Below are 27125 nucleotides of genomic sequence, written 5' to 3' on the forward strand. Positions count from 1 at the left end.
GTACCCTAGTATTTGGGGCATAGATGTTCAGTATTGAGATTTCCTCTTAATGGATTTTTCCTTTGACTAATATGAAATCTCCTTCTTTGTCTCTTTGGATTGATTTTAGTTTGAAGTCTATTTTCTTAGATATTAGGATAGTTACACCATCTTGTTTCTTAGGTCTATTTAATTGAAAATTTCTTCCCAACCCTTTACTCTGATGCTGTGTCTGTCTTTGAGGTTGAGGTGTGTTTCTTGTATGCAGAAAAGGAACAGATTCTGTTTTTGGATCCAATCTGTTAGCTTCTGTCTTTTTGTAGGTGAGTTGCGTCCATTTATATCAAGGAATATTAATGACCAATGATTGTTCTCTCCTGTTAATTTAGTTTTTGTTGTTGGTGATGTTAATTTGTGTGTTTTTTCCCTTCTTTGGAATTTATTGCTGTATGATTATCAATTGTCTGTGTTTTTGTTGATGTAGCCAACTTCCTTGTGTTGGAGTTTTCTTTCCTTCTAGTACTTTGTGTAGGGCTGGGTTTGTGGCTAGGTATTGGTTAAATCTGATTTTGTCATGGAATATCTTGTTTTGTCCTTCTATGGTGATTGACAGTTTTGTTGGGTATAATAGTCTGGGCTGGAATCTATGATCTCTTAATGTCTGCATAACGCTTGACCACAACCTTCTGGCTTTCATTGTCTTCAATGAGAATTCAGGTGTAATTCTAATAGGTCTGCCTTTATATGTTACTTGGCCTTTTTTCTTTGCAGCTCTTAATATTCTTTCTTTACTCTGTATGTTTAGTGTTTTGATTATTATGTGGCGAGGGGACTTTCTTTTTTGATCCAGTCTATTTGGTGTTCTGTACACTTCTTGTATCTTCATAGGCATATCTTTCTCTAGGTTGGAAAAGTTTTCTTCTATGATTTTGTTAAATATATTTTCTGTGCTTTTGAGGTGAACTTCTTCTTCTATACTTATTATTCTTAGGTTTGGTCTTTCCATGGTGTCCCATATTTATTGCATATTTTGTGCTTAGCTTTTGTTAGATTTAATGTTTTCTTTGACTGATGAGTCTATTTCTTCTATTGCATCTTCAGCACTTGAGATTCTCTCTTCCATCTCTTGTATTTTGCTGTTTATGCTTGCATTTGTGGTTCTTGATCATTTTCTCATGATTTCCATTTCTATAATTTCCTTGGCTTATGTTTTCTTTATTGTCTCTATTTCAGTTTTCAAGTCTTGAATAGTTCCTTTCATATGTTTGATTTTTCTTGGTTTTCTTTAAGGGATTTGCTGATATCTTCCAATTTTTTATTTGTCTTTTCCTCCATTTCTTTAAGGGAATTTTTTATTTCCTCTTTAAGAGTCTCAAACATTCTCCTGAAGTGATTGTTTTTAGGTCATTTTCTTCTGCTTCATCTATATTTGGTTGTTCAAGTCTTGCTGTTGTAGGGTCTCTAGATTTTACTGGTGTCGTGTTGCTCTTTGTGGTGTGTGTTTTCTTACTTTGTCTACTCATCTTTTTCTCTAATAAGTGTGGTTGGGACTGTCTGTGTCTCTGGTGATTAATCTTCTAGGTGCCAGTGGATCCAGGGCTTATATGGTTGTTTCTTATGATAGTCAGTGTCACAATTCTAGTTACCCCATTAGTCACTCCTTGTTCCTGGAGGTCACTCAGTGCTCCTGGGGTTTGCTCTGCTCCTTGGGGTTTGCTGTCTCAGGCCTGCTCTGGTCTAGGTTGCAGGTTCAGACCTGTTTCTGTAAATTTCCCTGGTTTGGATCTGCTCCTGCAGAGATGCCTGGCTTGGGGTTGGTCCTGCAAAGGTCTCTGGCTCTGATCTACTCCTTGGAGGTCCCAGACTTGTGTGCACTGGGACCCTCAAAGGTCCTGGCTCAGACTTAGTTCCTTGGAGGTTTTAGACTCAAGCCCAGACCCACAGGGGTCCTGACTCAGGTCTACTCCCTCAAAGGTCCCAGATTCAGGCTGGGACCCACAGCAGTCTCTGGCTCTGGCCCAATCACTCAGCAGTTGATCCCCTGTACCTGCTCCTGTGGAGTTAGCTGTCTCAGATCTGTGCTGGCCCAGATCGCTGGCTCAGTCCTGCCTCCTCAAATGTCCCTGGTCTGGATCTGCTCCTGTGGAACTTTAGTCATTCTGAACAGTGGGAGGGAAGTCCCACTTGGCTGTCATCACGTGGGAAGCATGGCGATCACAGTTCTTCTTCCAGATCATTTTCTTAAGTGTTTTCTTAAGTGGTTGTAGCAACTTGCATTCTGCTCTTCAATGTTTGAGGCTCCCTCTCTGGTAGTTGTCATTTTTTGTTGTTGTTGTTTGTTTTCTAACCTTTGCTTTTGGGCACGAATAGCAACATTTCATTGTTGTGACAGTTTTCATTTTCCTAATGAATATTAAGGTTGAATAATACCTTTTTTGTCTGTGCCCCCTTACTTGACTCTCCTGGAGGCTAGCAAACTCCAGCTATCTCCAACCTCCCCACCTTTTCCTCAAAGCTGGACTAAGTGCTGGGACACCTGGCTTTATTACATGGCTGCTGGAATCCAAACTCCATCCTTCCTGGCTGTGTAACAGGTTCCCTTAGCTGTGGAGCCATTTCTCCAGCCCTGCCCCCATCCCTCATGCGAGTGTCTTCTATTATTAAGTGGCTAATCTAGTCTCTTAGCTATTTCTCTATTTGCTTGTTTCTCTTTTTCTTACCGATTTAAAGAAATATTTTAAATAACCAGGTTAAAAATATTCGGTTGGCTTTTACACATTTCCCCGAATGCATTCTTTTTCCTCTAAATGATGTCTTTTGATGAACAGAGGCTTGAGTTCACCATAGTGCTGGTTTTGCCCTTTCCTGAGGCTAGTGCTTTCTGTGTCTTCTGAAGATGGTCTCCATCTCAACCTCTTAGATGTTTTATAGTTCACAATGAGGCTGGTGACAGCCTGTGTTTGGTTTTGGAGTATGGCATGAAGCAAGGGCCCATTTGGGTATGCAGCAGACTGGACATTAATCACTGAAATGGCTGTTTTACCCTCACTCTGGTACTCACCATTGCCGTTGTCATACATAAGTCAGATGTCCCTGGCCCCGAGGCTCTTTCCAGAGCTGTGCCATGGCTCTGTTCGCTCTCTGTGCTACATCCCGGCTCTCTCTGCTCTGTGTTTCTATCCATTAGTAATCCCACCTTGGTGTAGTTACTATAGTGTTGTAGTAAGCTTCGCTATCTGGCAGTCTAACTGTTCCTCAGCTTTGGTTACTATAGGTCTTTCCCTATACACATCCACATAAGCTTCACAGCCAGCATGTCAGTCTTGAAGGACAAACCGATCAAGTGAGAAAAAGCGTTATCTTTACAACCCTGATCTTTAAACTGTGAACATGGTTTAGCATTTCATTTGTTTCTCTCACAATCATATTTTTTTTTGTTTTTGAAGTAGATGCCCTTGCATATTTTTATGGTTATTTGATAAATTTCACATGACTGTAAGTAGTATCATTAAATACTTTTTAACTTTCTGATTGTCCATTGCTGCTTATATAATACAGCTAATTTTTGTAACTTCCACCAGTGATTATGATAAATACATGTATTAATTCTCATCATAAATCTATACATGCTGCAGCATTTTCCAAAGATAAAATTATGACAGTTTTATTTCTTCATTCCTGACCCCACGCCCCCTTCTTCCCTCTCTTCCCTTTCTGGTGCCTGCGGGTTAGGTAGGACCTCAGTACAGGGCCAGAGTGGATGACAGAAGGTGTCTTCCTTTCACAGTTACCCAGAGGAAGTTATTTTTGATATTTCGCCAGTAATCTAAGGGGTGCTACTATTTTTTTTTTTTTACTTAAGAAAAGACCAAAACCAAAACCAAAACCAGTCTCACAGTGTTTTCAAACCTTCTTGTATCTGCCCCCCGAGTGCTGTTATCTCAGGCCACACCAATGTGTCTGGCTGTCATAGGCACACACTAATGTATCTAGTAGGTTTTTAGAATGCTTTTCTTTTTCAGATGAAAGTTTTCTATATTTCTCTTTCTTTAAAACATTAATGACTATTGATCTTATCGATAGTTTTCTTTTTTGTTGTTGTTGTTGTTCTTTTGTTTTGAGGGTTTCGTGTGACCTAGGCTGGACTGAAACTTATGTAGCCAAGGATGGTCTTAAATTCCTGGTCCCCTGCTTCTACTTCCCAATGCTGAGATGACAGGTATGTGTCACCATAGCAGGCTTCTCCTTTTATTGAGATTATTTTTCTCCTTTATCCTGTTAACACCGTAAATTCTACAAGTAGGATGCATATTCTCTGGAACAGATGTTTTAATCAAAGCAAAATTCTGAATCCCACCCTTCCGCCTCACCCTGTCTTCTCTTTGCTAATTTGTTCCCGCCCCAAACCTTGGTTTTTGTCACACAGTCGGTTTCTTCTTTAGATTCTGTCCCATGCAATATCACAGTAAGTGCTAACCTGAAGCCAGTGTCACTCAGAATTAGATTCCCTGTAATGTAACTGCTCTGCTGTCCCCTCCCCACGGTTCTAGTCCACACACAGCAAAATGCTCGTTTGGATGTGCAGGAGTCTGAATGCTTTTCACTATTTTCTTTTGTTTTGTTTTTTGAGACAGGATTTCTCGGTAACTTTGGAACCTGTCCTGAACTCACTATATAGACCAGGCTGTCCTTGAACTCACAGAGATCCACTTATCTCTGCCTCCTGAGTGCTGGGATTAAATACCTGCACCACCACCTCCTGGCACATTTCATCGTTTTCAAACATCCAGTGAAACCACCAAACTAGACCACTCCCCAGGCAGAAAGAAAAGTTCTTTGTGGATCAGACTGCCAAGGCTGTGGGCAGGGAGAGAGAAGTGGATTGGTGGAAAAGCAAGTGGATTTTATATGACAGACAGCAGGGAAGGAATTTTGGAACTGTTCAGAATGACTGGGAACTAGATGCCCTTGCCCAAGGTAGTTAGAGCCTTTGGGACGGATTAAGGAATTAAAGGAGATTCCAGGTAAACACAAACATGCCTCGTGAGATCCAATTTTCCAGTAAACAGAAACCCAACTTCAGGCTGTTTGCCCAGCAACAATCCTTCTCTTTACTCAGCCAAAGTCCTTGTGTGTAGGACACTGTCACCAGCACTGCCATTTTGAGGGACCCGATTTGGACCTAACCACCACAAGGAAAATAAATAGACATGTGTAAAAGCGTATCATTCTCCAGCTAAACTTGAAATGATTCTCTATTCCATTTGAATAAAATCTGAATCTCTTACTGTATGACAGTAGCATAAAGTTTATTGGCTGATGGGCCCTGGGACCGACAAGGGCATCTGCCTGACTTGTCCTGCTGCAGCTCAGTGATTTGATTGATTTTGATCATTGGGTGCTGTCATCGTCAGGAAGACATCTCCTGTTTTCTTTCCTCTGCTCTGAACTGAGAGAGCATGCCGCCATCCAGTGTTTAGACCTTGTCACACTGACCCAGTTCGTTCCCAGCTTTGCCTTCAGTCTTAGCTAGGGTTTCTATTGCTGTGAAGAGACACCATGACCACAACAACTCTTTTTTTTTTAAGTTATTATTATTTTTTTCCTTATTTATTTATTTAAAGAATTTCCACTTCCTCCCCTCCTCCCAATACCCTCCCGCTCCCGCTCCCCCCACTCCCTCTCCTCCTCCCTCCCCATTCCTAAGAGCAGTCAGGGTTTCCTGCCCTGTGGGAAATCCAAGTTCCTCCCCCCTCCCTCCAGGTCTAGGAAGGTGAGCATCCAAACAGACCAGGATCCCAAAAAGCCAGTCCATGCAAACGAATCAAGACCCAGTGCCATTGTCAATGACTTCTCAGTCAGCCCCCATTTCAGTCACATTCAGAGAATCCGGTTTGATCACATGCTTGTTCAGTCCCAGTCCAGCTGGCATTGGTGCGCTCTCATTAGATCAGTCCCCTTGTATCAGTGGGTGAACTCACCCTTTGCGGTCCTGACTTCCTTTTTCATGTTCTCCTTCCTTCTGCTCTTCATTTGGACCTTGGGGGCTTAGTCCAGTGCTCCAATGGGGGTCTCCGTCTCTATCTCTATCCATCGTCGGATGAAGGTTCCCTCTGGTTCTGCTTTCGTTGCTCACGATCTCCCTCCCTCTGCTTCTCATTTGGACCTAGGGAGTTAAGTCCAGTGTTCCAATATGTGTCTTTGTCTCTATCTCCATCCTTCGTCATATGAAGGTTCTGTGGTGACATGCAAAATATTCATCAGTATGGTTATGGACCCAGGCCAGTTCAGGTACCCTCTCCTCTGCTGCCCAGGGAACAATCTGGGGACCTCTCCTTGGGTCTGGGAACCCCTCCAGAATCACACAACAACTCTTATAAAGGAAAACATTTAATGGGGCTGGCTTCAAGTTTCGGAGGTTTAGTCCATCATGATCACGGTGGGACAAGGCAGCATTCAGGCAAACACGGTGCTGGAGAAAGAGCGGAAAGTTCTACATCATATTGATCTGTAGGCAGCCGAAGGAGACTGTGCCACACTGGGCATGGCTTGAACATGAGACCTCAAAGCCCACTCCCACAGTGACGCACTTCCTCCAAACAGGCCACACCTCTTAATAGTGCCACTTTTTATGGGTCAAGCATTCAAATACAGGAGTCTATGGGGGCCATACCTACCTAAACACAACAGTTTTGTTGACTGTCCTGCGCTCGGCCTCGCCTGCAAGAACCACGCAGGACACAGGATTCTTCTGCAGAAAGGCTTTAATCCTCTTGGGAGCTAGAGCATAAGCCACATGGCGGAGACCCAGATATGATGGAACCCATCCCTTATATAGGAAACAGACCCTGCTTTGGACGTGTCACTCTTGGATTGGTCAACTGCTCCCAGTCCCAGGTGATACCTTGGGAGTAGTGGAAAGTTACCAACAGGTGTGAGCTTTCTAGCTCACCTGGCGGTGCAGCGCCATCTATGGTGGAGAGTGTGGTTGCGGCCTTCTACAGTTGACCAAGGGCAGGCAGAGACTATGGAGAAGAAAATGGATCTCCAAGCGATTTCTTCTCTTTAGTCTGCCTACCTATTCTCCCCGTCCCTGGTGTTCCGGCCACATTAATCTTGTATTTAGAGCCTTTACAGTTGTTCTTTTGTCTAACTGCTTTCATTCTGACCTTCTCTCAGCTAGTGTCTTCTCATCTGAGTCTCGTAGCAGATGGCACCAGCCCAGCGAAGAGGCCCGTCTCACCTCAACCACCATCCTGGGTCCTCTTGCCCTACATACACATTAGGAGTCCTGTCTTCCTTTCCCTCTACCTTTGGGGTTTTGGTCTTAGACATGATAGAACTTAGGTGTCTCATACATGATTTTTTTTTCTGAAATAAGATTATATATGTATTGTATCTCTTTCATGTACATCTGATGACAAAATTTTCCCTGTTACTCTTTAGAGGTTCTTATCCACTCTTAATGACCTTCTCCGTGTCCTTGACACACTGGTCTGCAGATGCCTACACAAAGCCCAGGGCCGGAAGGGTTAACAAGGATATGGGCAGTTTCACTTCCGGGTGTCACTGTATCCATACCCAGAGCTGTCTTCCCCTTCAGAAATTTACCTAGAGACCAAGAGACTTTATTTAGCTTTTGATATACTCCTCCAACGTGCTCCTTCCCCAAAATGCCTCTTCAGTACTGTGCACAGTTGCGGTTGTCACATGACCTCTTCGGATGGGAAAACCCAGGACATCACCACTTCACAAATCTGATTTACACAGCCTAGAAACCGAATCTTGGCTAAAGGCTAAAGTAGCCCTCTACTGCCCCACTGCCTGAATCCTATTTCTCACTCAGTGTCTCTCCCTTCCCACTGTAACTGCCACCTGCCTACTCTGTCACTGTTCTCTGTGGGGCCCCTAGGACCCTCAGCTCATTCCTCTCAGGCACTTGAGAGTAGGAGGTTTCTAGTCCTTGCTGTGGCTGGGGCATGTCACAGGGTCTCAGGCTTGGCACCAGGTTGGCAATTGCTAGGGGTCTATTCAACTCTATTGCTGTTACCAGGATGAATTGCAAATCCCTCCCAAGATGGGTAAGGCAAGCACTTGGGAGTTGTGGATTTCTCTTTCAATTTCCAGGTCTCTCAGCTTCTTTCTTCTATCCAAGTCAGGGCCCCCTTTTTTTTTCTCTTGTTCATCTTTTAAAAATTGTTTTTTCAAGGCAGGATCTCACTATGTAGCTCTGGATTTCCTGGAACTCGGTTTGGCCTCGAACTCACAGAGATCCCCCTGCCTCTGCCTCTGGGGTGCTGGAATTAAAGGCGTGCGCCACCATGCCCAACTCTTTCCCTGGCTCTTTAAAAGCAGCAAGGACGGACGTTTTGTGGTTTCTTGAGACCCTGATGAATCACTTAGGCCTGATTTTCCCCACCTCCAGCCAGTGAAGCTTCGTCTTTAAGGGTCAAAGAGGAAAATATTAGTTGTTCTTAGCCTTTATCCTTTTCGGTTTCTTCCTCTTTCTGTGAATTTCCTTTCTCGCAATCCAATTTCTCTTCACTTAGCCACTTATACTTTTCCTGTTCCCCCAACATAGTTCCTAAATTATTTTAACTTCTGTGTTGGGTGCAAAAATGCACTTAAAAACTCACATCTGCAGGGTGTCATTTTATCTAACCTAGGAAGCACAACTTTAATGTAATTTAGCATATATATTTGATAAGGTCTTTGGTTTTCTTGTGTATGAATACCAGCTCTGGTCTGGGACTCTGTTTGGGGTCCAGATATCAGAGGTACTCTTAGCCTTGAAGACTTCAGGATCCAGGAAAGGGTCATGGAAACCTCTCTATTGAGGTTTCTCCTTCCTATTTCCTTTATATCCATCAGTATTTCTATCTTTGCTGGAATCATTTAGACACATGGTCTCCACTCTGACCACATATTAAAGTAAAATGAGAGACAAAAGAAGAACACCACGGGGGCTGATTATTGTTAAGAAAGGCTGGAGGCATGAGTTTTGTACCTTTCTGATTTTCTTGTATATGGCTGGTTCTTAATAAGATGAATTACATAAAAATATTTTTGTACATGTGCTTGTATGTACATTGATGCAGGAGTTCTAATTGGTATTAATAATAAAAACATGTATCCAGATATCGGGGTAAATGCTGAGAGGTCAGAGAGAGAAAGGAGCAAGCCACAGCCAACTCTTACCTTGCTAACTCCTCAACCGAAAAGGGCTGAACCTTGTCTCCTCTCACCTTATTTTCCTCTCTCTGCCCAGCCATACCACTTCCTGTCTGTCTGTCCAGACCTCTATGGTTGACTAGTGGCTAGCTCCTCCCTCTGATCTTCAGGCAAGCTTTATTTGTTAGAGCACAAACAAGATATCAGCATAATACATTCTAAAAAATTAATTACTGAAAATAGGCCTTGTAGAAGACAGAATTCTTGGGGGCACTGGGCCTGGAATCTATCAAAGCTATCTGGGGATTCTTAGGCTTGAGGTGGGCGTGTGAGGGAAGGAAGATGACTGAACTGGCAATCATGGCTCCTTGAGACTGCGAGCCGCTGCCTCCACCTCCTCCTCCTCCTCATCTTCTTTTCAGTCCCTTGAGACACAGCCTCATTCTGTAGCAGGCTGGACTCAACTTCACAGCAATCCTCCCGTCTCAGCTTCCTGGGACTAGGGACAGGTGCTACTCACTGTACCAGACTTGGGGCTCTAGTCTTCTGATGAGATGCCAGATGGTTGCTCCTAATAAAGCAACACTCCCATAGGGTTCTATGCACCTCTCATATGATCTGCACTCAAACAACAGAAGTCAATTATAAACCAGCGGCACTGGCATGGGTAGCTCTGGCTAACGCTCTCCTACCAGGGTGCGAGCTTCCTGAGCAGTGGTTCTCAGCCTGTGATTGTGACCCCCACAGGGGTCGCGTATCAGTATCCTGCATATCAGATATTTACATTATGATTCATAACAGTAGCAAAATTACAGCCATGAAATAGTGATAAAACAATCTTGTGGTTGGGGATCACCACAACACAAGGAACTGTATTAAAGGATCACAGCATTGGGAAGGTGGAGAACCATTGTTCCAGAGGGAAGAAGCCTTCCTGTGTTATTCGGACTTACATTCTCACCATATGGGATACGACAAAGCATTTGCTATTACCAGAAAATGTCTATTAAATCAAGTTTGTTAAAAAATAAGAAGGGCCTATGATATGGCTCAGTGTTATCACACTTGCTGCCAAGCCAGGCAGACCTGGGTTCAACTCCTGGAACTCACATGGTAGAAGCAGAGAACCAACTCCCAGAAGCTCTCCTCCGGCTTCCACATGTAAGCCATGGATGCCTTGTGGCCCTCAAATACATATGGGGTAATATGAGTGGTATTGGGTTAAGATGCACTATCAACAAAGATGCAGGGTTAAGAATATAGACCCAGATATTAGCTCTCACCTGGCTTTATTTTATTATCTAGTTGTTTTACTGTGGGGCATCTCAGTTTGTTTAAATGTAAAATGCAGAACAAACATAATAGCTACAACTGTAAGAGCAAAACAAACGTTTTGCAAGGAATAGCTGTGAGAATGTAATAACTCTATGCCTAGAGCTATAAAAAGCATTTTAAACCATACCTGACACAGAGTGAGCTTTCAAACTCAACGCGTTACAGTTTTTGTAAGAGGATTAGCAAACACACAGTAAGGGCACAGTGAGGAGGACTTGCAGAATGAGTGAGTAAATCTTCCGGTTTTGTGATCACTGTCTCTGCTTTTACCGGTTTCCCTGTACTTTCCAGATAAGAGAGAAGGCAGCCGGCAGCTGGTTGAACTTTGGGTGAGAGTCACGGAGAGGCATCAGGAGTGGAGGCAGGAAGTTCAGGAACTTCAGGCCAGCCTGAACTCCATGAGTCCCTGACTCAAAAACCAAACAAACAAAAAAGGGAATGAGCTCATGCTTGAGCTGGTTTGTCTTGTGAACTCCACCAGGAGACTGATGGGAGCACTGTGGGAGTCTTCAAAACAGAGGGGCGTTCACAGCTGAGCCGCCTGCCCCTGTGCTGCAGTGTGAGGGAATTCACCGGCTGGGTTGCCCTTTCCAGGAGATTCACCTAATTTTCCTTCCACCTCTCAGCGCACCAGGGACTAAGAATTGCTTTCAGGAAAAGGTAAATGAGAATCAAGAGAAAGGGTATAATGACTTAACTAGGGAAGGTCCTGAAATCCAGGCTTTTCCAAAGACATCAGGAGAATTCCTTGAAAATTGGGGAGCAGGAGAATGGGTTTCAAGAGGTTTGGGCACAATTATCTGGCTGGTGTTGGAAGATCTGGAAGAAAAGACCAGTGCAGATGTTGGTGTCAAAATCCAGGGCTCTTAAGAGAGCTAAGCAGGAAGGAACAGATCCCAGACTTGACGATCTCAAGAGCCAGTGTGCGAACATGAATCGGGGAGGACAGGAATGACTTTTATTTTTAGTGGTGTTATGTTCCGAGTCAAAGATGACTCAAACTTCAAGGCTGGACAGCTGAATTATCATGGTGGCGTTACTGAAGAAGAGGACAAACAGCTGGGCCAAGACACTGATTTATCTTTGCATGGAAAGAGGGGGCTGTGGACAGGATACCAGTTGGACACATGAGGCCAGCTGTTATGGTTCATAGACAGGCGTGTGTGTGTGTGTGTGTGTGTGTGTGTGTGTGTGTGTGTGTGTGCATGCGTGCGCGTCTGCCTGTCTGTCTGTCTATGTGACGGTGTGTGCATGTGTGTGTGCGTATGCGTGTGTGTGCATGCGTGCGCGTCTGTCTGTCTGTCTGTCTGTCTGGCGGTGTGTGCTGAGAATCAGCCTGTCTCTCCTGAGGTGGAGGCAGGGGCTGTGATGGTCATCCCATGGTCAGAAGTATGCCCCAGAGTGAGGGCAGGGGCATGTACGAGGCTGGGTAAGCAGCTCGTCGCTTTCAGAATAAATGCCAGGATAAGGAGATCTAGGGCAGGCGGAGATTCAGTAGGTAGGGAAGGAAGATTTCTATTCCAGTGTCATGTCCTCTGGATGCAGCCATTGCTTCTTCTTCCAGAGATTTGAAATGTTAAACTGTAACACTGGTAAACTCTCCAACAAGACCCATAAATGAAAAACATGCTGGACACAGCAAACTGTTTCTCTCACCTTTAAAAAAAAAAAAAGCCTCTCATCTTTTCTGAACCTTTAAGTTTGCTGTCTTTAGTTCAATTTGAGCTTTCCTTGTCTTCCCACTGAATTATACTGTGGGTGGGGGATACACAGAAAGAGAAAGCGAAGTCCCTGTCTTTAAGAACCTAAGTCTCGGCTGTCACAGAAGCCTGACACACGTGCTGTCATTCCTGAATACCCTTGTCAGGCTCTGTAGACACGGACTCAAATGACATGTGGGGTCAGGTTCCCTGGAGGACATGGAACGAGAAGTGGGCTACCAATGGCTGGTGGAACCCAAGGGAGGACTGAAGGTTTCGGAGCAGAGGCATGGAGCTGAAACTGCCCGTAGGGCATTTCAGGGGATGGTCAGCTTGGCACACTGGGGAATATGGCAGATAATTTTTGGTCAGTCAGAGTGGCACTCGATTGCGTAGAGCTCTCTGTACAGAGTCATTTGGGTCTCAAAGACCAGAAGCCACGAAGCAGGAGCCATGTAACATAGTGGATAGAGCCCAGATTCTGAGGTCAACTGGCATTGATATGAATCATGAGTCCACCCACTCGATGTAGTTTTTGTTTGTTTGTTTTTACTCTTTGGGGGCATGTCATACAGCTCCCAGATAAGCACACAGAGTCTTATTCTTAGTTATGAATATCCGATCTTAGCTTGGCGTGTTTCTATCCAATTTTTCTATACTGTGTCTTTAACTACATTTTGTGTCTGGGCTTTTACTTTTCTTTATTCTCTATATCTTTCTTCCTATTCCATGGCTGGCTGTGTGCTGGGTGCCTGGCCCCTGGCATCCTTCTCTCCTCCTTTTCTTGCTTTCTTCTCACTTCCTAGATTTCTCCCTCTATTTATTCTCTGCCCGCCAGCCCCACCTGTTTCTTTCTTCTGCCTAGCTATTGTTCATTCAGTTCTTTATTAGACCAATCAGGTGTTTTAGGGCAGGCAAAGTAACACAGCTTCAAAGTTAAACAAATGCATATTAAACAAATGTAATAGAATGCAACACATCTCTGCATCATTAAACAAACATTCCACAGCATACATGTATGTAACACATCTTAAACTAATATTCCACAACGGCTGGATGTACCAGGGTGGGCAAATTATACATACACATACACACACACATATATATATATTATATGATTTATATAATATACAATTATTAATTTAAATAATATATAATTTATATTACAGATTATATAACTTATATAATATAATATGTAATAAAATAATTTTATATGTAGAATTTCCCTGGTCCCTTAGTGTTTTCGCATGTAAAATAAGGTGACACATGGAATTACTGGGAGATTTATGGACGATAAACTGTGCGATTGATTAGAGTCCTACCTGTCACGTTATGTGCTCTGGGAGTTTCATTTTCATTGACAATGCTATTTCATTATCGTCAGAGTACAGGGTGACCTTATGGAATTAATGTCAAGACTACCACTAGGTTTCAAAATCGGGCTGGATCAGAGAAACAGAAAGTCATCAGGGACCCAGGCCCTCTCTCCCTTTTCTGCTCCTCTCGGGAGACAGGCAATATGTTTCTCTTTCCTTACAGACTAGCTGTCCCTGTTTCTCTGTTCTCATGGGGAAACAGGCTGCTTTCATTGCTCGTTTGTACATAACGATTCCCTCCACCAGAAGAGAAGGGTCGGCCATTGCTTAGTTGCGGTTTCAGGTGTTCCAGATGAAGTCTGCTTGGTCCAGCTTAAGTCAGCCATCCTCGGCTAGTCCACTCAGGTGAGGCTAAGGACAGGGTCCTCCATTTCACGTCTCAGAGAAAGCGCCCATGACAATGCCTTCTTAGCTGAGCAATATGATTTTTAGACAGTGGTCCCTCTGGGAATTTAAACTCAGGGTATCCAGAACACAGCCTCTGAGGTCTTTGATTTGAATGAAAAAGTGAGTATATTCTAGACTTCAGATTTTTATGAGGAATTAATAGTAAGGAAAATATATTAGTCTTCTGAGATTTGTAGCCAGGCATGAAAATAACTAAGAGACATGTAGCAGAATAATGTCTTGCCAAAATACCCAAAGTTTCCTCAGGAACTGTAACCCCATGACCCTGCTTCATTTGAGAGAGGTAGCCAACAAAAATTCTGTGATCTCAGAAAGACTGGCAATGCAGAAGGAAAAACACAAAAGCAAAGTCAAATGCTTGACATTTTCTACTAAAAAAAATAATATTGAATAATATCCAGTCAAGGGAGAAAATAACAATTAGTGACAATTAACAAAATGGAGAGTGGAATACCAGTTATATTTTGAAAGGATCAATAAAGCTGATACATCTTTAGCAGGTCTTACTAGCAAAATGCTGAGATTTAGTTTGTAAAATCAAGAATGAGAACCATCACTACTGACCTCACAGAAATAAGCCTATGTTAGAGAATACTATGGAGACTGTACACCAACAAGCTAAATAGCAGGTAAATGGTGCGGGAGAATTGTCTGTATTCTGTCAATCATGTATTTTAATAAAACGCTGATTGGCCAGGCAGGAAGTATAGGTGGGTCAACCAGACAGGAAGTAGAGGCGGGGCAATGAGAACAGGAATATTCTGGGAAGCAGGAAGCTCCCTCGCCACTCCTGCACAGACTACCGAAGAGGCAGCATGTAACTTGCCCAGCTGAAAAAGGTACCAAGCCATATGGCTAACATAGATTAGAATAATGGGTTAAGATAAATCATAAGAACTAATAAGTAGCCTGACCTAATGGGCCAATCAGTTTTATAACTTATAGAGATCTCTGTGTGAATGATTTTCTTTGGAACTTGCCGGCTGTGGGGTACCAGGCAGGATAGAGACCCCAACAAGCTGACCCTCATGTTACATATGGCACCCAGACGTGGATAACTGAATCCACAGAAAGCCTGAGAAAGCGTGGGAAAGAATAGAATAAAGCATGTTTTGTTGGTAGCAGCAATTTCTCGGGTCTGCTCTGCTTGCTAGAGGCAAGCAAATGCTCTCATCTAAGAGAGGCTTCCTGACTCAGCTTTAGCTGCAAAACTTTATAGCTCATTAAGAGGTCCTGCCACGAAACACTCAAACTGTGTTGATGAAAAGCCGAATGCATGCTTTTCAGTTTTCAGCTGCAGCAGGAAAAAAGCTGCACTGTTTTAAAATGCCGGCCGTCCTGCTAGGGCAAATTCTGACTCTTTCAGGCAGGCAGTCCGACTGAGTGTGGTCTGTGAGCAGAATACTACAGCTTGCTTGCTAGCAAGGACCTTGAAATGCCATAGAGTTGTGGCAGTGAACACAGCTTTGGCTGGTATCTCAGACATGAGGCTACTAGAAAGCTAAGGAATGGGCTGGATCTAGCTGTCAAAGCCACGGCTTTAGTCCTACCCATTAAAGACTCATGTGGTCAGAAAAAGAGAGGTATACAGTAAAGAGATATTCAAAGAGGAAGAAAACCTCTAAATGGTTTACAGTGTATTAGAAATATATGCAGGCTAAAGGTTAAAGTCATTAAAAATAAAAAAGAAAGAAAGGGAGAAATAGGGTGTGGTGGTACACACCTTTAATCCCAATGCCTGGAAGGCAGAGACAGACAGATCTCTGAGTTCAAGGTGTGGTAGCACACACCTCTAATCCTAGCACTGGGGAAGCAGAGACACGTGGATCTCTGTGAGTTCAAGGTGTGGTAACAAACACCTTTGAGCCCAGTACTGGGAGGCAGAGACGGAAGGATCTCTGTGAGTTCAAGGACAGCCTGGTCTACAGTGTTATTCCAGGACAAAGATATACAGAGAACCTGTCTCAAAAAGTAAAAGTAAAAATAAAAGAAATAGAGGTTAAAGTAAAGCTGCATAAAGATGGAAAATACACAGAGAATTTTGATACTGTATGTTATTATGCTCTCTTTGAATTGTTTGAATGCTGAGGAAGGAGCAACAGCTGCTAAAGGACTGTTGTTTATAAATGCTGCTGAACTAACCCAAGATAGGTATTTTGAAAATACCTTGGCTTCAAAATTGAAGTCAAAAGGTATGCTACTTTGGAGAAGAGATTCTGCTTTTGTTTCCACAGAAAACGAGAGGCTCTGGATTTATTCAGAGTTAAGAAAAATCACCTTTGACCAAGGGAGGCCACCTGAAAAATCTCCGACAGAAATAGATGGCCCAGATGTCTGAGTTCTTCATCCAGAACAGGTTCAAGACTGCTGCCTGAGATGATCAAGACTCACAGGATACTTCAGTCAGGACTTGATTATAACTCTAATTTTCTTTAGGTCCCCATAAGATTATCAGCGCCCCTAACCAGCAGGAAATAGCCTGAAATACTACACCCACATTCCCAACAAATGGACTATGGGTATTTTCCTTTGTTTAAAAAAAATAAAAAGAGGGAAATGGTGTGGGAGAATTGTCTGTATTCTGTCAATCATGTATTTTAATAAAACGCTGATTGGCCAGGCAGGAAGTATAGGCGGGTCAACCAGACAGGAAGTAGAGGCAGGGCAATAAGAATAGGATAAGGCTAGGGAGGAGAAAGCTCCCTTAGCCACTCCTGCGCAGACCACTGAAGAGGCGACATGTAAGCTGACAGCTGAAAAAGGTACCAAGCCATGTGGCTAAGATAGATAAGGATAATGGGATAACATAAGTTATAAGAACCAATAAGTAGCCTGACCTAATGAGCCAATCAGTTTATAATCTTATGGAGTCTTGTGTGTGATTTTCTCTTTGGGGCATGCCGGCTATAGGGTACCGGGCGGGACAGAAACCCCAACAAGCCGGCCCCCTCATGTTACAGGTAAAATGTGCAGATTCCTAGAAATGTCTGAACTGCAGACACTGACTCAAGAGAACCAATGCTAGCACATTAGGCCATTGAAGAGAACATATCCAGGGAATTACGTATCTAGTAAGTAGTGGGGCTGTACTACACTAGCGTGCTAGCTGATGGTGTTACAATAGATAGAGCAAAGTATTTCTTTTTCCGAGAAGAGATTTATAGCCAAGGCAGAGTCTGGGAGCCACCAGAAGCCACTGATGTGTGACACCCCATAGAAGGGCTCCAGAGAGGGCTGTGAGCCTCGCTGTCTCTCTGAGTACAAAGATCTGCAGTCACCCTCGTATCTCCTCCCTCCGCTGTCTCCCTGCTCCCATCTCTGTTCACACTGTATTGATGGACCAGCCCTGTTCTTCTAAAAGAACTCACCAGCTGAAGGTCTGAGTTCTCTATCAGCTGACTACGCCAGCTTGGCTAGGATTTCCGTGTGAGGGTGGCTCACTCGGCAGCAGGGCTGGCTGCCTGGACACGTTCTGTTTCCCGCTCTGCTGTCACTATCTTGAAATTTTAAATAACTTTTTTTTTGTTAACTTCTTTTTATTGTTTGAAAATTTTAGATATGTACATAATAGTCATCTTTTGACCATGTTTCACTTCCAACATGATACAATTTGTTTTTTTTTTGAAAGTAATTTTATTAAATTATAAAAGTTTCCATTTACGCCCCTCTTCCCAACACCCTCCCACTCCCCCCACTCCCTCTCCTCCTCCCTCTTCGTCCCTAAGGGCAGTCAGGGTTTCCTGACCTGTGGGAAGTTCAAGTTCCTCTCCCCTCCCTCCAGGTCCAGGAAGGTGAGTATCCAAACAGACTGGATCCCCAAAATCCAGTATATGCAGAGGAAACAAGTCCCAGTGTCATTGTCAATGGCTTTTCAGAAAGACTCCGGGCCAGCTACATTCAGAGAATCCGGCCACATTCAGAGAATCTGGTTGGATCACGTCCTCGTTCAGTCCCAGTCCAACTGGCCTTGGTAAACTCTCATTAGATCCGTCCCCTTGTATCAGTGGGTGATAGCATCCCTCGCAGTCCTTATTTCCTTTTTCATTTTCTTCGTCCTTCTGCTCCTCATTTGGACCTTGGGGGCTCAGTCCGGTGCTCCAATGTGGGTCTCCTTCTGTATCACCATCCATTGCCAGATGAAGGATCTATGGTGATAAGCAAAATATTCATCAGTATGGTTATGGGCCAAGGCCGGTTCAGGCACCCTCTCCTCTGTCCAGAGAACAATCTGGGGATCTCTCCTTGGACCTGGGATCCCATATATAATCAAGTCTCCTGTAAACCCTAAAATGACTCCCTTAGTTGAAATATATTCTTGCCTGATCCCATATTCATCCTTCCTCCCTCCCCCCCATCCCGGTCAACCGAGCTTTCCCCATTCCTCCCCTACTCCCTTCTCTCTAACCCAACTATGTTCATAGCAGCACTATTTGTAATAGCCAGAACCTGGAAACAGCCTAGGTGCCCCTCAATAGAAGAATGGTTAAAAAAGATGTGGAACATATACACATTAGAGTTTTACTCAGCGGTAAAAAACAATGACATCTTGAATTTTGCATGCAAATGGATGGAAATAGAAAACGCTTTACTGAGTGAGGTAAGCCAGACCCAAAAAGAGGAACACGGTATGTATTCACTCATAAGTGGATTCTAATCATAATTAAAGGTCTTTGTGCCTATTATTCGTGATCCTAGAGAAGCTAAATAAGAAGATGAACCTGATGAAGATTATTTAGCTATCCGCCAGGAGGTAGGAAATAGTCAAGAGTCCCAGGTAACCTCGGGTGCATGGTGGAGGGGGGGTGGGAGGGTTGTTGGAAGGGGAGAGGGTTAAATAACTTTTTAAAATGATGAATCCATATCCTAATTTCACCTAGACTTCAAAGGTTCTGCAGCCAGTCTTGGGGGCTTCACTGTGGGCCTCTGAGGGGAATTTACTCGGTCATGGTTTTAAATGCTTTATACAAATAGACTAAAGACAGTTCCGGTTAGCGCCCTGCGCTGGAACCAGACTGCCGGCGTGTGAGTCCTGGTTCCTTTGCGTACCAGTCCTGTGATCTTGAATGCTCTTCACTGTGTGACCGACGGTGGTCGCTGCGTGATGAAAGGTCAGAACGTGGTAAGACACGAGACAAACTCAGATGACGTCTGGACCACGGGAAGCTGCTGTGCAGCGCTAGCTGGTTCTGTTGCGTCCTTGTTCCAGGATCAAGTGCTTTAATCTTCCATCAGGTGTGTTGGCTTGGTGAGGAATCTGACTCCTGAGCTAAGTCACAATCTTAAAGATCTCGGCAGAGTTCTGTGAGTGACGTGGATGTGAAGGGGTTCCCAGCCCTGCCCTTGCCCTACTGTCAAGCATCACACCATGCTAGTCCTCCCTTTCCCCTACCTCCACACACTTCCCAACCGCTAAAGCCCATTTACCAAAAAGAAGGCTATGTGCCCAGACAGAATGCTTTTCGAAGATGCCCAGGTCTACCATTGTGTGGGATGAAATCTCATAGTAAGGAAGACTTACATGTCTTCCAGTCCACTGATTATACATGTTGTTAGTGGGAGGTGGTGTGGATATTTATACACACACTCGTGTGTGTGTGTGTGTGTGTGTGTGTGTGTGTGAGAGAGAGAGAGAGAGAGAGAGAGAGAGAGAGAGAGAGAGAGAGAAATCATCACAGCACATGTGTGGAGGTGAGAGGAAAACCTGGAGTCAGATCTTTCCTTCCACAGTATGGGTCCTGGGTTTGGACTCAGAGGATTAGTCTTGGGATCAAGCACCTTTACCCACTGAGCCATCTTGTCTCATAAGTTGCTAACATTTGTTTCCAGTTAGGGAAAAAAAGGACCTGCATCTCAGGGGCCAGCAGGCCACAGCATCTGCTTGGAATTCCAAACATTGCTACGTTCTCGTTGTATTTATTTCTAGGATTAGTCTCTGATAAGGGAACCTAGTTTCCCATTTAAGGCAATGATCTAACGTTTCTGATGGGGCGCACAATAACACGTGGGTCCATTGGACGATGCTTTAAGACAAGACAACGTTAGTGAAGGAACACAGGCTATTCCCCAGAGACAGAGCAAAGCTTAGCCAGAGTAGCAGCAACAGCATATAAAATATAGAATTTTATCACAAAAGTATAATATGATTTATCCATACTTGGAAAAAAAGCAGCAAGCATAAGGGAAAACTAAGAAAGAAATATGGCTCAGTAGTGTCTCTCAGGAGAGCCAACCCTTCCCGGTTATAATCCCAGGAAGCTCAGCTTGATGAAACCCAAGCCAGCTGAGGTCATCTCCAGGGAGATCCATGAGATGCTGGGTGTTACCAGAGGGTGTAAAGGAAAAAGTGGTTTGGGGGTTCTAAAAAGGAACAAAATTGCACGCCTGCTTATTGGAGAATATACGGGTTCTTCCCATGGCGTTTTCCTACGGGCTGTGGCAGGTAGAGAATGAAGCTCACGGGTGGGCACCGTGTCACTTGTCCAGTGGTTTGCATCGTCACATGGCTCCTGCACCCTGTGTGGCCTGGCCCAGATGATGAAAGCACACACTACGGTTTACATCATGCTTCCTGCCTTGCTTACGGCGTGAACCTAAAGTCGGCAGTTTTCTTCTAAGCACATTTCTTTGAGGTTTTTTTTTTTTCTTTAAAGAGACTTATCTAGGAGGGAAAGTAATGAGGGTGAATGCAGTCTGTTTGTTCCTAAGCATTGGTCCTTCTGTCCCTGCTGCATGCCCTGACCTCTATGCGCCAAGTTGATGACTTCCTCCTGTTGCTTCTGCTGGGGTCACTCAGGGTCATGAGCAGGAGGAAGGAAGAAGAGTGAGGTGGGTAGGCTGTGTGGCTGCCTCTTCCCTTTGCTCCTGACACCAGGCCCCCAGCCCCCAGCCTCTCTTTGGATCTTCAGGGTCATAGCCGCTCCTACCCCGCTAGCCACAGAAAACTGCACGGCTCCTTGGGATTTCACCCAAAGGATTACTGTAAGCGGTTTTCTTTTTTTATTTGTTTGTTTGAGAATATCCCGAGTAGCCCAGGTTGGCCCCTCACAGCTGAGGGTGACCCTGAGATCTCACTCCTCTTGCATTTACCTCCCAAGTGCTTGGGTTTCAGAGGTGTGGGCCACCAGCCTAGCTAAAATACTGTTAAATTCTCTTCAACTTACCCAGTTTGAGGCTATCATCTGATGTTTGCTGAGCTGTGGCTCATATAGGTTTCTTGGGGGATGAGATCCCCCAAGGGCTATCTCATCCTCCAAACCTCAGTCACCTGGGAGAAACCACAGCAGAGCTGAGAATTTGATAACTGCCGTCTCCTTCCTCTTGGATTGTAGATTTCCTTTTTAAAAGGGAAACACTCTTGGTATCAAATCTGTATTTCTTTATATGTTATGTAAGATATTAAAAAATAAGAGCCTAAACAATAAATTTGTGTCATTCAGTTTTTATGGGTAAAGGATCCAAACAAGGCAGGATTTTCTAGGTTTCATCCACCCTGGCAGCTGTTGAATGTTGTTTTGTTTTATTTCTGAGACAAGCTCTTATTGTGTGTCCTTGTATGGCCTGGAGCTCACTGAGATCCACCTTCCTCAGTCTCCTAAGTTTGGGGATAAAACATGATTGCCACCATGCCTGGCCCATGATTTTTTTAATTGGAAAGTTTCCATTTCCAAGTTCAGACTGGTTATTGCCAGAATTCATTTTCTACTCTGCCCAAGGCTGCTAAAGGTGGCCTTATCAAATAAAATTAAAGAGAATATGACTTTAGAAGTACATTTCCATAATGTGACAAAAATCAATATAGTAATGTGGTTTGAAGGAGAATAGCCCCTGTAGGCTTATATATTTGAGTGCTTGGTCCCCAGCTGGTGGAAGTGTTTGGGAAGGATTAGGAGGTGTGGACTTGTGGGAGGAGGTGTGTCACTGTGCGGTAGCCTTTGAGGTTTCAAAAGACCACTTCATTCAAAGTTAGCTCTCACTGCCTCCTCCTTGCAGATAAAAATGTAAGCTCTGAGTTACTGCCCCAGCACCATGTCTGTCCTCCTGCTGCTGGGCTCCCAGCTATGACAGTGGACCGAGCCTCTGCCACTGTGAGTCCCAACTTAACAGCTTTCTTTTATACGTTGCCTTGGACCAGTAGTATTAATAAATGTTGTCACAGAAGATGATTAAGAGGAATATTTCATACTAGTATGGTTGGGACAACTTTCTTCAAAAGGCCACATGGGGAGTGTGCTGGTGTCGCAGGATGTCCTGGAAGGATCCATACATGCATCTAGTCACCCCATATCAGAAGCCAGTAACTGACCATAGTAACAACTCCACAGAAATCTAACTTGACCAGCCAATGAGTGCACTAGGGTTTTCTTATAGGATCGTGAGTGAGAGATTACTTACAGGACCATGAACAACTCAAAGGCAGCTGCATCGCCAAGAAGCCTGGGGGAAGATGCTCAAAAGCTGCATCCCTGGGGCTCTCAGAACTTGCAGGCAACTCGACAGGCCATAGTCTCTTCTTCATGGATGTCTTTCCTCACTATGTGATTGTGAGGAGGGGTCTTGTGGGTCTCCTAAGTTTCCTCTTTCCAGGACTTGTGGCACTTGTTTCCTTCCTGAGTCCCCAAGCCTCTTTCCTCCTTCTAAGAGGGAAGCTTTCAGTTGAGAGGAAATGGTCACAGAACACGCATCCCCTTCCTCCCACTCTTACATTCTTTCTGCCCTTCTTCTGTGATGTACCCGGAGCCTAGATGTTCAATTGTTTTCCTCCATCTCTGGCTAAGTATTGTGTCCAAATGCTACAGCGGCCATCGCTTTCCCTAGGGGTTCGGCAGGTTATCAGTCTCTGTGATCCGCCACCCATTACAAAATGAATACTTTCTCCCAAGGTGAACTGCAGATCCTCTGGACATCACTTTTTCATTTTTAAAAGCATTTATTTGCTTAAATACTCAGTGTGTGTGTGAGTGTGTGTGTGAGTGTGTGTGTGTGTGTGTGTGTGGTGTCTGTGAGTGTGTGGTGTGTTGTGGTGTGTATGAGTATGTGTGAGTGTGTGGGTGGTGTGTATGTGGTATGTGTGGTGTTTGTGAGTGTGTGGGTGGTGTGTATGTGGTATGTGTGGTGTGTGTGAGTGTGTGTGGTGTGTGTGAGTGTGTGTGGTGTGTGTGAGTGTGTGTGGTGTGTGTGAGTGTGGGTTGTGTGTGTGGAGTGTGTATGTGGTGTGTTGTGTGGTGTGTGTGGTCTGTGTGGTGTGTGTGTGTGTGTGTGTGTGTGTGTGTGTGTGGTGTGAGTGCACATGTGATTGTGTGTGGGGTGGGTAGGTGGGTGTGAGAGTGTGTGTGGTGTGTGAGTGTGTGTGTGGTGTGTGTGGTATGTGTGGTGTGTGTGGTGTAAGTGCACATGTGAGTGTGTGGTGTGTGTGGTATGTGTGGTGTGTGTGGTGTAAGTGCACATGTGAGTGTGTGTGGTGTGTGTGGTGTGAGTGCACATGTGAGTATGTGTGGTGTGTGTGTGTGTGTGTGTGTGGTGTGGTGTGAATGCACATGTGAGTGTGTGTGTGTGTGTGTGTGTGTGTGGTATGTGTGTGAGTATGCACTCACATAAATGAGTCATTTCTGTGTCCCTGTAAATAACTGTGTTGTAATAGTAGTAGAAGAATTACATTTCAACAAAATAACCAAAATGATTCAGATATTCCATGCAGTTTATTTAAAACATTTCTCTGCGTATGTTTTCCATTGAATCCTAAGTATAAATACCTAAGGATGTGAGACGATTGCAGTTGTGTAGAAGCAGGAAAGCTGAAATGGTGTCTATGGAAGCCTTGTAAGCCGGCGATGGAGATCAAGTTCTGAGAGGTGAGTCATCCGTCCCCTCTACAGCAACTGCTTATGGGGAAAACCACCACGAACTTGGCCTTCCCCCTTAGTAGGAGTGGAGTGGAATAAGGTGCCCACAAACACAGCCCCTGCCACACACTGCCCTCAAAAAACTCCAGGCCATTACCTCCTGTGTAGGTTTAGGCTATGCACAGGCTATTTTCAGGTCCTGAAAAGCAGGCGTGCTTGCTTGCAGACTCACTGGCTCAGATATGCAGACTGTGTTCTTGCTGTATGTGAAGAACAACAGAAGGCAGGTCCTTGGTTACCAGGAGAAAGAGCTAGAAGTTGTATGGCTTTTCCTGTCCCCCACGTCTAGTGAAAGAAGTCTACATCTGCCTACAAAAAAGACTATTCCTGTCCTCTGGATGCTAATCATAAGGTGGAAACGCCTGCTCTTAGACTCTAGACCCCACACCGAAGAGTGTCGCCAATGACATATTTGAAGTAGAGACTGAGGGAGGAGAAATGCACCATGATAAATGTTCTGATAAAATCTTAACTGAAACCAATTGCATAAAGCAGGTGTGAAAGTTTCATGTATTAAAGTAGGGAGGAGAATTAAAGGTTCCTCCCTAAAACTCTCAACTCAGTATGCCCCTACAGAAGATCCAGAAAATCCCAGGCTCTCAGTCAATCCCTCTTCTGAGATGGCCATCACTAACGCGAGGTTGAGCTTCATCAAACAACACCCTTAGTGTCCAAAACTGTACTTGGTGTGGCTGTGGGAATGCCTGGGAATGGGGCTCTGTGACTCACCTGTCATTGACCGGCAGAGGGGCAGTGCAGAAAGTTCCAACGATAGCAGTCCTGTCTTTTTTCCAAACCCGGCTGGGAACTTGGAGCTTGAGTTTCACTTGGTTTATCTGGCACTGCGGGTAGGGGTGGGCAATGACTCCTCTTCCTTCAAGTTGCTCTCTGGGTCTGGAAGGAAAAGGGGAAGGGGATGAGGCACTGAACCCCTGAACTTTACTTCCCCTTTGCTCCAAGGGGCCCTGCTGGTAAACCTGGGTGGCTGTCATGCAGGGGCACTGGTTCCTTGCAGATGGAGACATTTTGTGTCACCCTCACTGGCCCCTCTGCCCACAGACTAACAATTTTGAACACAACCATGGAAATACTTGTTACTTGTTTTTTTTAATTATTGGAAAGTCAATAAATTTTTTAAGGGACTTCACACGTGATCCCTTTGCCTTCCATTGAGGTCGCTCAGGTTCAAGACCCCTGAAACAGCCCCCTTCCCAAAGAGAGATGCTTCCCTGGGTTGTGGTGTGGGAGGAGCTGGTTGCCTGGGGCCTGGGCAGTGACTGTGTTCTTCCTCCTGGCCTCTGAGGCAGTGGGGGCTCTGAGAAGAGGGAGTGGAACAGGGTACAGCTGCTTCTCTGTATGGCAACAGGTGATAGACGCCAGTCCAGATTCCTTTCCTTTTTCTTTTCTGTTTTCAGAGTGATGGTATCTTCTTGGTGTATCTTCTCATCCAGAATTAGTTACAGTGAGTTTCCTCATTTTGCAGGAAGACTCTAAGTAGAAAAGCTGCCCTGATCAGAAGTGTTTTATAATATGCCAGAGAAAAGCGGGGTGGCTCCCTTTAAGAAACTACTTATATCAAAGTGTGTGTGGGTGTGTGGGGGTGTGGGTGTGGGTGTGTGTATAAATTATAAGGAATAGGAAAGATGCTTCGTGTGGGCGGCTTGGCCTGGGTAAATTCTCCAATTGAAGGGAAATCTTGGGGCTTTACAAAGCAATAGAAAGTAGGGAAAGAACACACTTCTTCCCGGCAGGCATCTTTCTTATTTCTGATATTTTAATTTTAAAAAGTGAAGGCTAAAGCAAATGCATTTCGTGTCTTTCTTCAAGAGGCAGGCAGCTTCCTTTGGGAGTGAAGGCTGAGCACTGCTCAGAGGCTCAGCTGTGGTGTGCCCAGAGGTTCCCCGGTGACCCTTGGGAGGAAGCAGTGTTTTTAAGTCTCTCCAGAAGACCCAGCGAGTCTGTACCACAATCTGGCTAGTATCCACTGATCTACCAACTACCTAGAGAGACAAAGGAAAGCCATTCTGGAAGCAGCTTTGAAGAGATACAGTGGAAAGTCCTCAGCTCTCTGGTCCCACCACAATCCGCAAGCTGCTAGGAGTACCTGCAGATTCGTGTGACCCTGAAGGGCCAGTGTTTGCAGATAGAACTTGGTCTGGTGACTGGATGTCTGGGCGCTCAGGAAATGATCTCTTCCTGGTGGAACTTGTTTTCTCTCATAGCACAGTTCAGCAGGGCAGCCTGAGAATGTTTCCCCACCCAGAGCTCACTCTCCTATGTCAAAGGCTCTAGGGCCCCGGGAGCTCCTCTAGGGACAGAAACCCCATCTCTGATTTGTCCTTCCAACCTGATTTGTCTCTCCAGCCTTCTCTTGTCTCACACCCCACGCCTTGGCTTTCTCTGCCAGGCACACCTGAGTGTCAGGTTCTCATTAACCCGCTGTCCAGCTCACTGCTGCAAATCCTTTGTTCCTCTCTTGACTCCCTCGAACTCACTTGGGCGCTGTGCTCTCAAGAGCTTCCGTACAGGGGACCAGGGAATGTTTAAAGGTGTGTGCACAGATCGTTTCCCCGTTTGCATTGAGTTCACTCTGCAAACCTTTGTCTGCAGTTACTTGCTCAGCAGATTCTAACAAGGGCTGACCCTGGGAGGCGGGCATTGGTCTCTGAGGGCCTCTGGGTTGGGCAGGACTTGTGGAAGAGTGACCCTAAGGACTGTGGCTCCGGCTCCTGCCCAACAGCCTCCGCTGTGATCAGGCTCCTTGGGAGGCAGTCCTCTGGCTTTGCCAAGTTGCCCCTACTGTGGTCATCACTCCCCTGGCTCCCCTGACTCCCATCTCCCTCAGCTTTCCCAGTGCAGTTGTTGTTATTCTTTTGGCCCTTTAAGGGACAAGCCACGCCCACTCCCAGCAACCCCTGACCTCTTCCCACCATCTTGGATCACACATTCTTACTGTTCTTCTCTTGGGGTTGTGTGCATCTCCTTGTTTCCCTCTCTGTCTCTGTCTCTCTCTCCCTCTCTCTCTTCCCCTTCATAACCCCCTGAATAAATATTTCAATTTCACTCTACATGTCCATGTCTCTGTCTCCTGCCTGCCTGCCATGTGTCTGCCTGCCGCTGCACCGGCTGCTCGCAGAGCCCGCTGCTGGCCTCTCTCCCGGGATGCGGGAACCGCCAGGGATCTTGGGCAGGCCGCCGCTCAGGGACCGCCAGCATTTTTTAAAGTATCAAAGTTGTAATTAATTTCCTCTGTCACA

The 27125-nt window shown here is 44.9% G+C and overlaps 1 protein-coding gene across 3 annotated transcripts in view; it reads right to left on the bottom strand.

The window, feature by feature from the left end:
• Positions 1-23645: 23645 nt before the first annotated feature.
• The window catches only part of Pla1a (phospholipase A1 member A), a 37805-nt gene continuing 34325 nt past the window's right edge, over positions 23646-27125 (bottom strand). The window contains exons 10-12 of one of the 3 annotated variants that reach the window (XM_048422747.3): positions 24598-24762; positions 23966-24068; positions 23646-23844 (exon numbers count right to left, since the gene is read on the bottom strand). In XM_048422747.3, the coding sequence (XP_048278704.1) occupies positions 23984-24068; positions 24598-24762 (250 nt within the window). In that variant the 3' untranslated portion in view covers positions 23646-23844; positions 23966-23983. Of the gene's footprint in view, positions 23848-23965; positions 24069-24597; positions 24763-27125 lie in introns of those variants that run through there. The other 2 variants (XM_048422748.3, XM_048422749.3) reach the window with 2 other exon arrangements.

The sequence above is a fragment of the Myodes glareolus genome, chromosome 2, assembly GCF_982192425.1.
Source record: "Myodes glareolus chromosome 2, mMyoGla1.1, whole genome shotgun sequence".
In the NCBI taxonomy this organism is placed as follows: domain Eukaryota; kingdom Metazoa; phylum Chordata; class Mammalia; order Rodentia; family Cricetidae; genus Myodes; species Myodes glareolus.